The 15,809-nt window shown below is 50.5% G+C and overlaps 1 protein-coding gene across 1 annotated transcript; it reads left to right on the top strand.

The window, feature by feature from the left end:
* Nucleotides 1-11,169: 11,169 nt before the first annotated feature.
* On the top strand, nt 11,170-15,487 carry TMEM250 (transmembrane protein 250). Its single transcript, XM_083160490.1, has 2 exons — nt 11,170-11,370; nt 14,827-15,487. Exon 2 carries the CDS (start codon nt 14,950-14,952, stop codon nt 15,367-15,369), a length of 420 nt encoding a protein of 139 aa, XP_083016616.1. The 5' UTR covers nt 11,170-11,370; nt 14,827-14,949; the 3' UTR covers nt 15,370-15,487.
* The last annotated feature ends 322 nt before the right edge of the window (nt 15,488-15,809 follow it).

Here is a 15,809-nt window from a genome sequence, read left to right as displayed (position 1 = left end):
GGGGACGCGGATACCTTCACAGTTATACACGTCCCCTCGCGGGCTTCACAGGTGTCCGTGGCGACGCGGACACCTGTGAAGCCCGCGAGGGGACGCGTTTACCTGTGAAGGTATCCGCGTCCCCTTGCGGGGCTCGCTGCGCTCGCCACACTATTCTATTCTCAACTCCACGGCGACGTGGATAGTGGGGGTATGAAAAGGTCGGAGGACGCGTACCGCTGCGCTCGCCACGCTTCGGGTTCACGTTGATCGTGGGGTGGCGTTAACTAATTTTGGGGGGCCATTTCACTGTTCAGGGGTGTTTTGGGGGGTTTATGGACCATTTAACATTGTTCCCTGTTGATTTGGGTAAATTGAGCCATTTAACATTGTTCCCTATGGGGAATCGGGGGCATCGCGTCGGGACCATTTAATGCTTATTTAGCCGCATGCGACGCGACCGACGCGATTTTTTAACTTTTCAATGCATTTCAATGGGAAAATCGGGTCCATCGCGTCGGGGGCCATCGCATACCACTATTAAGGGCACAAGATCAATGCGATTGTGGCCGTGCTAGGAAACAAGTACCAAAAATACCTTTATAGGAATATAGGGACCAGAATCAAGGTCAATGTGGTCACATAAGAGAGGTCCATACAGAACACATGACATTGAGAACTGTCCATTCTAAACAGCACCGTTGGGATCCCACTATGTGTTGAGTGTTATTACATAGCATGATTGAGGAACCGGGGTAGAATTACCCCCTTTGGCCCCGTGTGTAGGAACATGATAAAACCAGGAATGTGTGTGTGTGAACAGGACCGTGTGTAGAGGCACAGGGCTGTGTGTGTAGGTACAGGACCCTGTGTGTGTGTGTGTGTGTGTGTGTGTGTGTGTGTGTGTGGGAACAGCACTGTGTGTGTAGGAACAACACCGCATGTGTAAGAATAAGGCCGCGTGTATAGGAAAAGGACCACGTTTGTAGGGAGAGGACCGCGTGTGTAGGGAAGTGTAGGGAGAGGACCGTGTGTGTAGGGAGAGGACCGCGTGTGTAGGGAGAGGACCGCGTGTGTAGCAAGAGGACCGCGTGTGTAGGGAGAGGACCGCGTGTGTAGGGAGAGGACCGCGTGTATAGGAAGAGGACCGCGTGTGTAGGGACAGGACCTGGCTGTGAGAGGAGCAGGCTGCTGTAACATCTTGTATGCTGTGAACGGTCCTTAGCACCTTTAGCATTTTACTTTTTTAAGACTTTTTGAGCAATAAACATCTTGCCTTCACAATGAGTGCATCCATATCCTGCAACCAGCAGAATTCCGCAAAATGTAATTGTTTTCCATCTGTCCTGGACTGAGCCCGGCGTTTCCAAGCTCCACCCTCTGCCAGTTACCATGCAGGGCCTGGTACAGGTAAGGAACCAGTGGGGATTGGCTAACACCAATCAGGAGGTGTGTCCACAGCGTGTCTATGCATACGCAGTAAAAGCAGTTCCATTTGCCGCTTGAAGGAGCTTCGTGACGGCGATGATTTACCAACCGTCTGCACAGTGGGTGGAGTCAGTAACAGGCGGCTACTGACGGTACGATGGAATCCTCTATTGTCCCAACATCCTATCTTCAATAGAACTCCATATGGTCATGGAGCACAGGCCAGTTGGGTGCACAGAGATTACAGAGCACTTAATCACTGAGCCTCTTATGGCGTTCTTAGCAATGGTCCATTGCCTAGACCAGCCTGAAACGGTTCCGTCAGGACCACTAAGGGCTATTTCACATGCACCGGCTCCTGCCGGGCAGCAAAACCCCGCACGCCCAGGAAGCCGTGCCATACACAGCAGTTTACAATGGTGGGGATGGCCACAGCCCGGCAGCCATCCCTTCCAGTGGTGGGATCCGGCTGCAACCGAGCGGCCGGATCCCTGTCCATTAACAACTACTGTGTGCAGCACCGAATTTGGCCGTGCGGGGTTTCGCCGCCCGGCAGGAGCGGGAGCGTGTGAAATAGCCCTATGGCAGCACTAAAGGGGTTAACCTGTCGTACCGTGTCCCCAGCTTAGCAATTTGTCACCTCGAAGCCTCTCAGCGAATCGCGGCTGATTAAATTAATAAATGCAGTCCCAATCTAAGGCGAGTTAATTGGGATGATTTATTTGGCTCTGACAGTTTTATGCATCTTTGATGAAGCATTATGAGGTTTGTTTTTTATTTTGCATAATTGAACGTGAAGCCTGGAGCTGGTTCCGTCAGCGTCTTCCCATCACAGCGCAGTCTCTTAAGACGCCTGTATTTATGATTTATCTGTCGATGGCGGATCTGCCGCTGTTTGTTGCGCAGCTGTCAGGGTGACAAATCTGCTTAAAACAATCTCTTGAATCCCTGGGTTTTCTCCATAAATCTTGCGCCGCGCGGATAATTCATTCAAAGTTCTGAAATATCTATTACTTAGTACTTATGTAGCAACAAGTGAGATATAAATGTGTCTTTCGCTCTCATTTGCTGTGCCATTACAGTCTATTGGATGTCATGCATCAAAGCGTAAATAGACTTGTCAGATACACTTGTGCGTTAACTTGTTCATGGCTAGACAAGATTAGAATTCATTGTTCCGTCATATAAAACCCATTAGTCATGGGCACACTGACCACCCCTATTGCGGAGGGTTCGGCAGTGAATTAGGCTGGCAGTCCGGATTACAGGTACTGGGAATGATGTGGCCTGAGACGCAGACATCCATTTTTAGCCCTTGCGGACAGTGGAACACCACCCGTGGATCTTAATGTTCCACCATCTGTGTATGGGGATGCAGTCAATTTCCTGGCGGTCGGAATCCCGGCGTTCAGAATCCCGACGCTGGAATCCCAAAACTTTCTCCCTCCGTGGGTGTCCACGACACCCATAGAGGGAGAATAAATTAGCGTGCCGAGCGTAGCGAGCCCGCCAGGGGGGGGGGGGGGGGGCGCTCCACGTCCCCTACTTGTCTGGATTTTGGCGGTCGGGTTTCCAGCATCAGGATTTGGAACGCTGGGATTCCGACCGCCTGGATTCCGACCGCCTGGATTCCATACTGAATCCTGTGTATGGGGTATGTATAGGTGATTACAGAGATGTGGAAGCAAAGGGAAGGGGCAGTGTAAGGATGAGGGGTGTGCCACGCTGATGGGGCATTTATAGGTGAGGGCAGAGATGAGGAAGCACAGGGCACAGTGTAAACGCTGGGAGTGTCTGGGGAAAGGCAGGCGTGCCTAGCAAACCACTGGGAGTGTCTGGGGAAACGCAGGCGAGCCTAGGAAATGCTGGGAATGTCTGGGGAAATCCAGGCGTGCCTAGGAAACCGCTGGGAGTGTCCAGGAAATGCAGGTGTGCCTAGGAAACCGCTGGGAGTGTCCAGGAAATGCAGGCGTGCATAGGAAGCCGCTGGGAGTGTCCGGGGAAACGCAGGCGTGCCTAGGAAACCTCTGGGAGTGTCCAGGAAATGAAGGCGTGCCTAGGAAACCGCTGGGAATGTCCGGGGAAACGCAGGCATGCCTAGGAAACTGCTGGGAGTGTCCAAGAAATGCAGGCGTGCCTAGGAAACCGCTGGGAGTATCCTGGGAAACGCAGGCGTGCCTAGGAAACCACTGGGAATGTCCGGGGAAACGCAGGCGTGCCTAGGAAACCGCTGGGAGTGTCCAGGAAATTCAGGCGTGCCTAGGAAACCGCTGGGAGTGTCCGGGGAAACGCAGGTGTGCCTAGGAAACCACTGGGAATGTCCAAGGAAATGCAGGTGTGCGTAGGACACCGCTGGGAGTGTCCGGGGAAACGCAGGTGTGCCTAGGAAACCACTGGGAATGTCTGGGGAAATGCAGGGGTGCCTAGGAAACCACTGGGAGTGTCCGGGGAAACGCAGACGTGCCTAGGAAACCGCTGGGAGTGTCCGGGGAAATGCAGGCTTGCCTAGGAAACCACTGGGAATGTCCAAGGAAATGCAGGTGTGCCTAGGACACCGCTGGGAGGGTCCGGGGAAACGCAGGTGTGCCTAGGAAACCACTGGGAATGTCCGGGGAAACGCAGGTGTGCCTAGGAAACCGCTGGGAGTGTCCGGGAAAACGCAGGCGTGCCTAGGAAACAGCTGGGAGTGTCCGGGAAAACGCAGGTGTGCCTAGAAACCACTGGGAATGTCCAAGGAAATGCAGGTGTGCCTAGGAAACCGCTGGGAGTGTCCGGGGAAACGCAGGTGTGCCTAGGAAACCACTAGTTCTGTCTGGGGAAACGCAGGCGTACCCGAGTGTTACAGGGGAGGGTGTGTGATGTCAGCACCAGGACGGATATGCCTGTTTCCATCGCACCGCTGACTAAGTCTCTGGCTACTTCTGAGCCGGCGATGACTGGTGCCCGGTGTAACCATCATTTGATGGTGAGCCGGTTATGATGGGTTTTGGACATCTTCGCTCGTTGTAACATCGATCGCATTAATTCCCAATGTGGGATTTCACTCTAGCAGGGCGGTGTCCTAACTGATTGCTGCCCGTCACACATGTGCGGCTGTGCCTTCAGGTCTGAATTAGCCCTAACACTGTATTTGATGGTGTAGTAATAAAGGTGGCGTCTTACTTTAAGCTGGATGCAGCGATTCCGCCATTACATAATGTGATTTATAGGACATTCAGTGCTTACAATGGGAAAACTTTGCAGAAAGTTCCGGCAGCACTGCGCACTGTGCGCGGATTATTGGCCATCACTTCTCATTATTGCATTTCCATTGACCTGACCTAGCGATATCTAATTGTCCCCTGACAAATGAATCACGCTAATTGCCTTAATGAGATTGCTGTGAACTTCTACTTTCCTTACGTCCCTGCAATTATTTTTCTTCCCCAGACTCAGCCACATCTCCGCCGATTATTTGGGGAACTGTAAGTGGCTGCAGCTCAGGGAAGTGACAGGCGCGGCGCTGACTCGGGGGGTACGTGCTAAGTTATGGGGGCTGCGGGGATCAGTCTGCGTATGTGTCTTATCCAGCACACTGGGCCCTATTCTGGTTCACTCTTTCTGACAAAATCCTTCTTAGATGGACAAAACCATGTGCACTGCAGGTGGGGAAGATGTTACTTGTGCAGATATAATTAGATTTGGGTGGGGTTTTACTTCAAAGTGAGATCTGTATTGCAGTGTCAAAATAAAGCAGCCAGTATTTTCCCTGCACAGAAACAAAATAACTCGCCCAAATCTAATTCTCTCTGCACACGTTATATCTGCCCCACCTGCAGTGCACATGGTTTTGTCCATCCAAGAAGGATTTTGTCAGAAAGAGTGAACTAGAATAAGGCCCACAGTAAGGATCCCAATAGCACAATCTTATGCTAACGGGCAAAACCATGTGCGCTGCAGGGGGGCAGATGTAGTATGTACACCTGGGTAACACCCTGCTGCGCTGCAGAGGGCAGATGTAATATGTGCAACTGGATTACACCATGCTCCGCTGCAGGGGGCAGATGTAACACGTACGCCTGAGTAACACCATGCTGCGATGCAGGGGGCAGATGTAACATGTACATCTGGGTAACACCATGCTTACCTGTAGGGGGTGGATGTAAAATGTGCACCTGGATAACACGATGCTGCGCTGCAGGGGGGCAGATGTAACATGTGCAACTGCGTAACACCATGCTGCGTTGCAGGGGGTAGATGTATGTTGTACACCTGAGTCACACCCTGCTGTGCTGCAGGGGTGGATGTAACATGTACACAACAGTAACGTTGTGCTGCACATTACACCCGGCAATAGACGTGGTGCTGCACATTACAACTGGCATTACAAGTGGTGCTGCACATTACACCTGGCATTAGACGTGGCGCTGCACATTACACCTGGCATTAGACGTGGCGCTGAACATTACACCTGGCATTAGACGTGGCGCTGCACATTACACCTGGCATTAGACGTGGCGCTGCACATTACACCTGGCATTAGACACGGCGCTGCACATTATACCTGGCATTAGAAATGGCGCTGCACATTACACCCTGCATTAGATGTGGCGCTGCACATTATATCCGGCATTAGAAGCGGCGCTGCACATTACACCTGGCATTAGACGTAGTGCTGCACATTACACCTGGCATTAGACGTAGTGCTGTACATTACACCTGGCATTAGACGTGGTGCTGTGCATTACACCTGGCATTAGACGTGGTGCTGTGCATTACACCTGGCATTAGACGTGGTGCTGTGCATTACACCTGGCATTAGACGTGGTGCTGTGCATTACACCTGGCATTAGACGTGGTGCTGTGCATTACACCTGGCATTAGACGTGGTGCTGTGCATTACACCTGGCATTAGATGCTGCTTTTCACAGTACACTCTTGGCACTGCACATTAAACCTGTCACAAACCACGTTACAAACTCTGGGAATGTTGCGCCTAGCCTTCCTCTGAGTGGCATCCTACAAAGCAGCTATATGTACAAGCCGCCCCTGTCTGTATGGCACAGGTCACTCTGGCACATGGGCACCATGGAAGCCTCGCCTACTGTACTGCCATAGCGGCTATGCGTTCTCCTGACTGAAGAACACGGAGCTATCTCTCACTCCCCTGTTAATTCTGCAGTGTCTGGAAGTGGAATGAATTAATAATTCAGTAAAGAAACTGTGTGATTGGGATATTAACAAGGTTCAGATAAATGGCGGCTTCACAGATGACAACAGTCTGTAACACGCTCACATCACAGGTGACATCACTCTGTAACACGCTCACATCACAGATGACATCACTCTGTAACACGCTCACATCACAGGTGACATCACTCTGTAACACGCTCACATCACAGATGACATCACTCTGTAACACGCTCACATCACAGATGACATCACTCTGTAACACGCTCACATCACAGATGACATCACTCTGTAACACGCTCACATCACAGGTGACATCACTCTGTAACACGCTAACATCACAGGTGACATCACCCTGTAACACGCTCACGTCACAGGTAACATCACTCTGTAACCCGCTCACATCACAGGTGACATCACTCTAACACGATCACATAACAGGTGACATCACTCTGTAACACGATCACATCACAGGTGACATCCCTCTTTAACACGCTCACATCACAGGTGACATCACTCTGTAACACGCTCACATCACAGGTGACATCACTCTGTAACACGCTCACATCACAGATGAAGACACTCTGAAACAAGCTCACATAACAGGTGACATCACTCTGTAACACACTCACATAACAGATGACATCACTCTATAACATACTCACATAACAGATGACATCACTCTGTAACACTCTCACATCACAGGTGACATCAATCTGTAACACACTCACATCACAGGTGACATCAATCTGTAACACACTCACATCACAGATGACATCACTCTGTAACACACTCACATCACAGATGACATCACTCTGTAACACGCTCACATCACAGGTGACATCACTCTGTAACACGCTCACATCACAGGTGACATCACTCTGTAACACGCTCACATCACAGATGACATCACTCTGTTACACGCTCACATCACAGGTGACATCACTCTGTAACACGCTCACATCACAGGTGACATCACTCTGTAACACGCTCACATCACAGGTGACATCACTCTGTAACACACTCACATCACACTCACACAGGGGACATCACTCTGTAACATGCTCACATCACAGATAACACTCTGTGTAACACACTCACACAGGTGACATCACTCTGTAACACGCTCACATAACAGGTGACATCACCCTGTAACACGCTCACATCACAGGTAACATCACTCTGTAACCCGCTCACATCAAAAACGACATCACTCTGTAACACGCTCACATCACAGGTGACATCACTCTGTAACACGCTCACATCACCGGTGACATCACTCTGTAACACACTCACATCACCGGTGACATCACTCTAACACGATCACATCACAGGTGACATCACTCTGTAACACGATCACATCACAGGTGACATCACTCTTTAACATGCTCACATCACAGGTGACATCACTCTGTAACACGCTCACATCACAGGTGACATCACTCTGTAACACGCTCACATCACAGATGAAGACACTCTGAAACAAGCTCACATTACAGGTGACATCACTCTGTAACACACTCACATCACAGATGACATCACTCTGTAACACACTCACATCACAGATGACATCACCCTGTAACACACTCACATCACAGATGACATCACCCTGTAACACACTCACATCACAGGTGACATCACCCTGTAACACACTCACATCACAAATTACAGCAATCTGTATCACGCTCACATCACAGATGACATCACTCTGTAACACACTCATATCACTCTGTAACACACACATATCACAGGTGTCATCACTCTGTAACACACTCACATCACAGGTGTCATCACTCTGTAACACACTCACATCACAGATGACATCACTCTGTAACACGCTCACATCACAGGTGACATCACTTTGTAACACGCTCACATCACAGGTGTCATCACTCTGTAACACACTCACATCACAGATGACATCACTCTGTAACACACTCACATCACAGGTGACATCACTCTGTAACACACTCACATCACAGGTGACATCACCCTGTAACACGCTCACATCACAGGTAACATCAGTCTGTAACCCACTCACATCACAAACGACATCACTCTGTAACACGCTCACATCACAGGTGACATCACTCTGTAACACGCTCACATCACCGGTGACATCACTCTGTAACACACTCACATCACCGGTGACATCACTCTGTAACACACTCACATCACAGGTGACATCACTCTGTAACACGATCACATCACAGGTGACATCACTCTGTAACACGCTCACATCACAGGTGACATCACTCTGTAACACGCTCACATCACAGATGAAGACACTCTGAAACAAGCTCACATTACAGGTGACATCACTCTGTAACACACTCATATCACAGATGACATCACTCTGTAACACACTCACATCACAGATGACATCACCCTGTAACACACTCACATCACAGGTGACATCACCCTGTAACACACTCACATCACAAATTACAGCAATCTTTATCACGCTCACATCACAGATGACATCACTCTGTAACACGCTCACATCACAGATGACATCACTCTGTAACACACTCATATCACTCCGTAACACACACATATCACAGGTGTCATCACTCTGGAGGTTATTCTGGTTGGTGCGTATATTTCCGAAATCTTTCGGAGCGGTCCGCACGCCACGCTGTGCGGACATCGTCCAAAGAAACGCCCACCGGACCTCCACATATGGACGGACTCACACTAGAAGAACAGGGCGTGTTTACGGACGACATCCAAACCTTGCGTGTGCGGTGGATACACACATATTCTGCACGGTCTTACAGCGTCTGCGCGGTCTTACCGCGTCAAAACGGACGGGAACCTGGCCGTACGCACCGATGCGGTGTATTAACGCAAAAATCACCACTCTTATCTGAACTCCGAAATCGGTCACATGACACACTTATGCAATTAGGTGTCAAAAAACATGCTTTTTCCATTTTGTGCTTGACCTTAGTGTAATAAATTTATATTTTGATCCCCAAATGTGTGGTTTTATTGGTAAATGTACAAGTGACATGTATATTTATATTAGTGATAGGAAGTTCTGTCCATTGCTTGCAGTGTAAATGTGTGTCAAAAATGCAGCATATATTTGTGCGTTTAGTAATGGTCCATTTAAGCTGCAATGGTTTCAATTGAAGCACTGACAAGAGTGTAATTAATGAGTAATGAGTAAAGGAGTGGATTGTATTGTGTTCAGCTGACATTGGTTGAGGTGCGCCCGTACTGATTGGGCGATCCAAATGCCTAGCGCATGACCGAGTGGTGTCCGCAAAGCAATACTTGCTTATGAAGACCGCATATTTCCTGCCTTTTTGTTCGTCTGCATTTGGTGTGCTGTCCGAATGTACGCGTACCAGAATTAGTGCACTCCCTCGTGTACACCCAGTTTAGCCCACTTTGAAACTACGCCCCTGTGTACTTCCGAATGACGCCCATAATACGCCCATATCTCCAGAGTGAATGCGGTGCACATTTCTGTACGGTATTAGTGCGAACAAGTACAGAGACCTTGCGTGGCACATGCGCATAGCGTTGCCCACGCATGCGCAGACGGCTAAAAAACGCCATCCGAAAGAGTACGGGAAAGTACGCACAGACCAGAATAAGGCCCTCTGTAACACACTCACATCACAGATGACATCACTCCATACTTGCCGACTTTGGCATACTCCTTTCCGGCAGAAGCCCGGAGAGGAGTGAAAGGGGGCGGTTAGAGGCTTCGTTTTGGGGGCGGGGCACGGGTGATGTCATCAAGCCCCGCCCCCATGACGGGCTGAAGCCTCAATTTGCGGGTCCGTGGGTGGGGGGAGGGGCTAAAAATGACGCGAAATGCCGCGAATTGCGTCATTTAGCCCGCCCCCTCCCCGAGGACCCGCGAAAGTCATAGTTTTTAGACCGCGGGGAGAGGGGGAGCCGGGGCTGTAGGGAAATGCGGGAGACTTGCCCCCCTTCCCGGGGGACCGGGAGGGGGACCCGATTTGCGGGACCCTCCCGGCCATTCCGGGAGGGTAGGCAAGTATGCATCACTCTGTAACACGGTCACATCACAGGTGACAACACACTGTGTAACACACTCACATCACAGATGACATCACTCTGTAAGGCACTCACATCACCGGTGACTGTAACACGCTCACATCTCAAGTTTTTACCACCGGACAATCAGCTCCTACCTGTCATTTTTCAAACCAATCCTGTAACTTCAGTTAGGAGCTGATTGGCTGGTGATAAAAACCAGACACTTTATCACTTCACTTCGCTTAATAAATCTGCCCCATAGTATAGTATGAAAACTACCTTTTAAAATAAATAAATGAATGAAACACTTATGTAGATCTTATTCATGTCGACAATGTCCATCGCACCCTTAAGCTTTTGTATACGTTCTGTTAGTGTGGAAAATTCTAGTGACTGTCGACCTAGAGTAGACACTGACCGCATATACCGGCGGAACGCATGCTTACATGAAGAGTTGAAAACACATTCAATATCATACCCTCCCCGCCCCCTGTCACTCACACGGGCGCCGCCAACGCTCTCCTGACACGTGACGTGACCATGCCGTACTCGCCCTGGCAACAGTGTATCTTCCCTGCTGGTCACCACGGCAACGGCCCTTGGCTTACAGGCACTCGCGAGACTTCCGGCCCGGAAGCAGGAAGTGAGAGAGCGGCGCTGTCGGACTCATGCAGGGGGCGTGATACCGGCTCTACCGACCGAGCTGCGGGGGGATGGAGGGGCCACAGGCCGCGGGGCCCATGCTGAGGACGGGGAGAGGTGCGGAGACCCACTGTAAGTGTCCTTATACCCGGGGGGAGGCTGGGGTAAGATTAGGGTCTCCTGCTAAGGGAGCTCTATGGCAGGTGTCCAATGGGGTCATCTGCTTAACCAGCTCTATAACAGGGGGTGTACTGGTGTCACCTGTGAGGGAGCTCTATGGCTGTCGGTGTAATGGGGTCAACTGCTGCGGGAGCTCTGTGGCTGGGGGTTACTGGGATCACCTGCTGTGGGAGCTCTATGGCTGGGGATGTAATGGGGTCACTTGCTGAGGGAGCTCTATGGAAGGGGGTGTAATGGGGTCACCTGTTGAGGGAGCTCTCTTTCGCTCCTTCCAAATGGCTGACCCTCTCATTTCAGCTGTCACTGGCTGCCTGACGGGTGCCGGATGGGGTCCCGATAGTCATTTACCCGACGTCAGGATCCCGACTGTTAAAACACTGACAGACGGGTTCCTGGCTGCCACCGACTTTTCTCCCTCGTGGGGGTCCACGACCCCCATAGAGGGAGAATAGAATAGGTAGCGAGCTACTGTGCCCGCAAGGGGCTTTGTTGCGCTCGCCATGCTGTCTGAGTCTGGCCAGTCGGGCTAATGACTGTCGGGGTCCCGACTGTCGGAACCCTATACAACACCCCTGCCTGACAGCCAGTTACATGCTCTCTCCTTACCCTGCTGGAGGACAATTTTCAAAACTGGTTTTCCCCCGGCAAGGGGTACACACGGGAGGAGGACAGGGTGTGTGAAATAGATGAGAAAATAGGGGAAGGGGTATTAAAGTTGCCACCCGTGGAACAAAATGTAATGACCTAGGGCAGGGGTGACCAACCCGCGGCTCTCGAGCCGCATGCGGCTCTTCTCTCCTTGATATGCGGCTCGGGAGCTTGGGGCAATCCCCTGCACCCTCTTTATTTTATATGCAACCTGTTCAGCCGCGCTGGGTTTAGAGTCTGCAGCGTACTTACAAGGAAGGATGAGAAGCCCCTATTGCAGGTGAGTCTGCAGTAGCGGTGTCGGGGCTACACGTATGACGGATGTGGAACTGTATAGGCATAGTCAGTGTCTGTCATTCGTGCAGCCCCAGCACTGCTACTGCAGACTCGCCTGCAATAGCGGCTTGTCATCCCTCCGTGTAAGCACACCATGAGGATGGGACAACCAGCCCACCACTGCAGATGGAGAAACAGGGTGGCAGGCAGAAGCAGAATGGAGAAGAGGTACAGTATACAGAGCCTGAGAAGGCTCCGCGTGCCAGCCTGCTTATTCCCTTTAGACTGGGGTTACTGTGGTGAACTGTGTCCGCGGGACAATAAAGCTGTGGGCGGGAGCCGGACACAGAGGAAGACCTGAAGCAATGAGAAGCCCGGAATACGATCTCTACTGTGTCCTGAATTCCATGTCCTCACCCACTGATCACTGACTGACCGCCGGCGCAGGGCCCTGGTTTGTATGCCGTGCACAAAGTGTCACTAGCGGTACATGCTTGAGAAGTTCTCCTGGGGACAGAAGATGTGCAAGGTCCATATCCTGTGAGTACGTGTGTGTCCCCACCAGGGCCTATCTCCTTCCCCTACTCTGCCCCAGACCTTCCTCCCCTTCCCTCCTGGAGGTCACAGGTGATTCTGTACCCAAGCCTCCTGCCTGTGGCACCGCGATGATGTGATATTGGCAACCCAACAGTGTGATGGGTTTCATTACCTTATGTAAGCAGAATTAGCCATGATGTAGTAGCGCCATTGCTGCAGGTCACACACATGGAGCGATCCGTGCTCTGTTTCTAAGTGATCTAGTCAGGTCACTTTGAAATGGGACTGAAATGTCCCTTGTGAATGCCCCTTTCTGCATACTGTTTGTTTGTATAATATACTGTGTGTATGTATAGATTTATCTATACGACCGGTGCACCACATCTTCTCATCTTGGCGCGCCGGTTGCCAAGACGGGGACGCGCGATTGTTTCACATGCACATGCGTCCGATTCTCATCGATCGGCGCACCAAGACAGAAGGATATGGTGCTCTGGCCGGATAGCTGAAACTGCCTCGATCTGTATATAGGCCACATCCCATTTATAAATGGGGCGTGGCATTCTGGGAGCTAGGCCACACCCATTTTTTAAAGGTTGCGGCTCTTTGTCTTAACAGAAAATTTTTTTTGGGCTCTTTGTCTCAGATGGGTTGGCCACCTCTGACCTAGGGAATAATTGAGTCTGCTTCGAATACTTGACCTTACTTATCTAGAGCCAAAGGAAGCGGGGTAAGGCACAAATACAAGTAGGGGAATCACATATATTTCTACTTTCCCTCCTCCCCATGGCTGTCATGACCGTAAACATATGGTGAATTGTGGCTAAAAAACATCATTACCATAATCAACAGTGTTATAGCATGGAGCTCCCCACATTTTGTAAGACCCAATGCTAGGGATGGCCATTGTTGCTTTGCCATAGTGATAGTGTCATACTATGCAATGGCTGACAATTGATGTTTTTACCTATCGATGGTCATCCATTTTCTTTGACTGACTTGCCGGTGGGCCAATCAAAACATGGGGGTGGGGCTTCACATGTGTCTTGGGTGGATCTAAGCTCTGTGTACCGGCACCTTGGGGAAAATTAAAACCCAAACTATTAGTTTAAGGTGGGAAACCATCTGGTTCTCCCCCCATCAATGGCAAAACTATTCTACATCAGCCATAAACCATTGATGATTTAAAATCATCGATGGTCGTTGGCCATCCCTACCCAGAGCATGGCTCCAACAGCCCCCCCAGTGTGAGTGTGCAGACTTCCGTTCCCTTACATAGCAATGCAGTGCTAAATATTTCCTCTGTTCTACAAAAAGAAACTCCCCAAAGGCCCATACACACTGGGTGACTTTGAGCTGCAAGTAGCTCAGTTTGAGACGCTTTCAGCTTGAAAGCTGGCCAGTGTGTACAGGACAGCGATGAGTGCTAGTGCGGGCTCATCGCTGTCCCGTGCACACTGGCCAGCTTTCGAGCTGAAAGCGGCTCAAACTGAGCTACTTTCAGCTCAGTCACCCAGTGCTTGCGTGGGTTTCCTCCGGGTACTCCGGCTTCCTCCCACAATCCATAATTGTCCTCCCCGACCTGCACTGTCGGCATGCGAATACCCAGCGTTGTCGGATGCTGGGCATTCGCTTGCCGACAGTACAGGGTGACGAGTACACTCACATATGCAAATAACTAATTATGCGTAGGGCACAACCATCGGTCCCCCATGCAAACGATTAATTTTTGTTGGGACCCAATCAACCTACCAGTATATTTTTGGATTGTGGGAGGAAACCGGAGTACCCAGAGGAAACCCACGCAAGCATAGGGAGGACATACAAACTCCACACAGTTAGGGTCATGGTGGTAATGGAACCCATGACCTCAGTGCTGTGAGGCAGCAATGCTAACAGCAGACTCCCCATTGCAATCACTCATGTTGGTACTTGTTTCATTCACAGGTAAATACAAGGCGACATCGCTGGCATCCCACCTAGAATTCCTGGCGTCATTCCAACTCTTCATCCTGGTGATATGATCCCGCCAAGTCCTCCCCGGCCACTCTACGCACAGTGGTGTCCCCGATGCCTGTGATCCCCATTCCTCGCCGGGTTCGGTCATTCCATGGCCCTCATACCACCTGCCTGCACTCCGCATGCGGACCAGTACGGACTACACACTTGGTGCGTACAAAGTACAACAACTTTGACATCTACTTGAAGTCCAGATGGATGTACGGGTTCATCCGCTTCCTGCTGTACTTCAGCTGCAGTCTTTTCACTTCCATCCTCTGGGTGGCACTGTCTGGCCTGTTTTGCCTGCAGTATCTGGGCATCCGAGTGTTCCTGCGTCTCCAATACAAACTGTCCATCATCCTGCTGCTGCTGGGCCGGAGGCGTGTCGACTTTAGCCTCGTGAACGAGCTGCTTATATATGGCATTCACGTAACCATGCTGCTTGTCGGTGGACTGGGGTGGTGTTTTATGGTGTTCATAGATATGTAAATAGATGCATGCGGATGAGAAATGCTCTTACTCGGCAGTTCAAATAGGAGCCTCTCTTGTTTTCCCTTTATTTATCGATGCAAGCAAGTTCTTTTTTTAATAAACGCATGTAAGTACACGTGAAGTGCTTGGGCATTGTGTGAGGTATAGACCTTTATCACCCCCCCCCCCCCCTCATTCTGATCAGCGTCTCTGTGGCCGTAGTGCAGCTATTAGGATAATAGGCCTGCTCTCCTCTACTGCTCATGTTGCTGCCATATAACCTACGCCTCCAGCTCTAGGCTGGCTACTCGTTAACTTTATATTTCTGCTCTGCAGTGTTGCTAAATAACCCTTTGTATGCTGGTGTCCCAGTCCAGGTGGGTGGTTTTCAGGAATATTTGACATTTAAATACCAATGTCAGCTTTGTACCCTTTACCCAGGTGTATTAATGGTGCTG

This window comes from Crinia signifera, chromosome 9, assembly GCF_055691185.1.
Source record: "Crinia signifera chromosome 9, ASM5569118v1, whole genome shotgun sequence".
Taxonomy (NCBI): domain Eukaryota; kingdom Metazoa; phylum Chordata; class Amphibia; order Anura; family Myobatrachidae; genus Crinia; species Crinia signifera.
The sequence above is the reverse complement of the archived record's forward strand: the minus strand, read 5'-3'. Positions and strand labels throughout refer to the sequence as shown.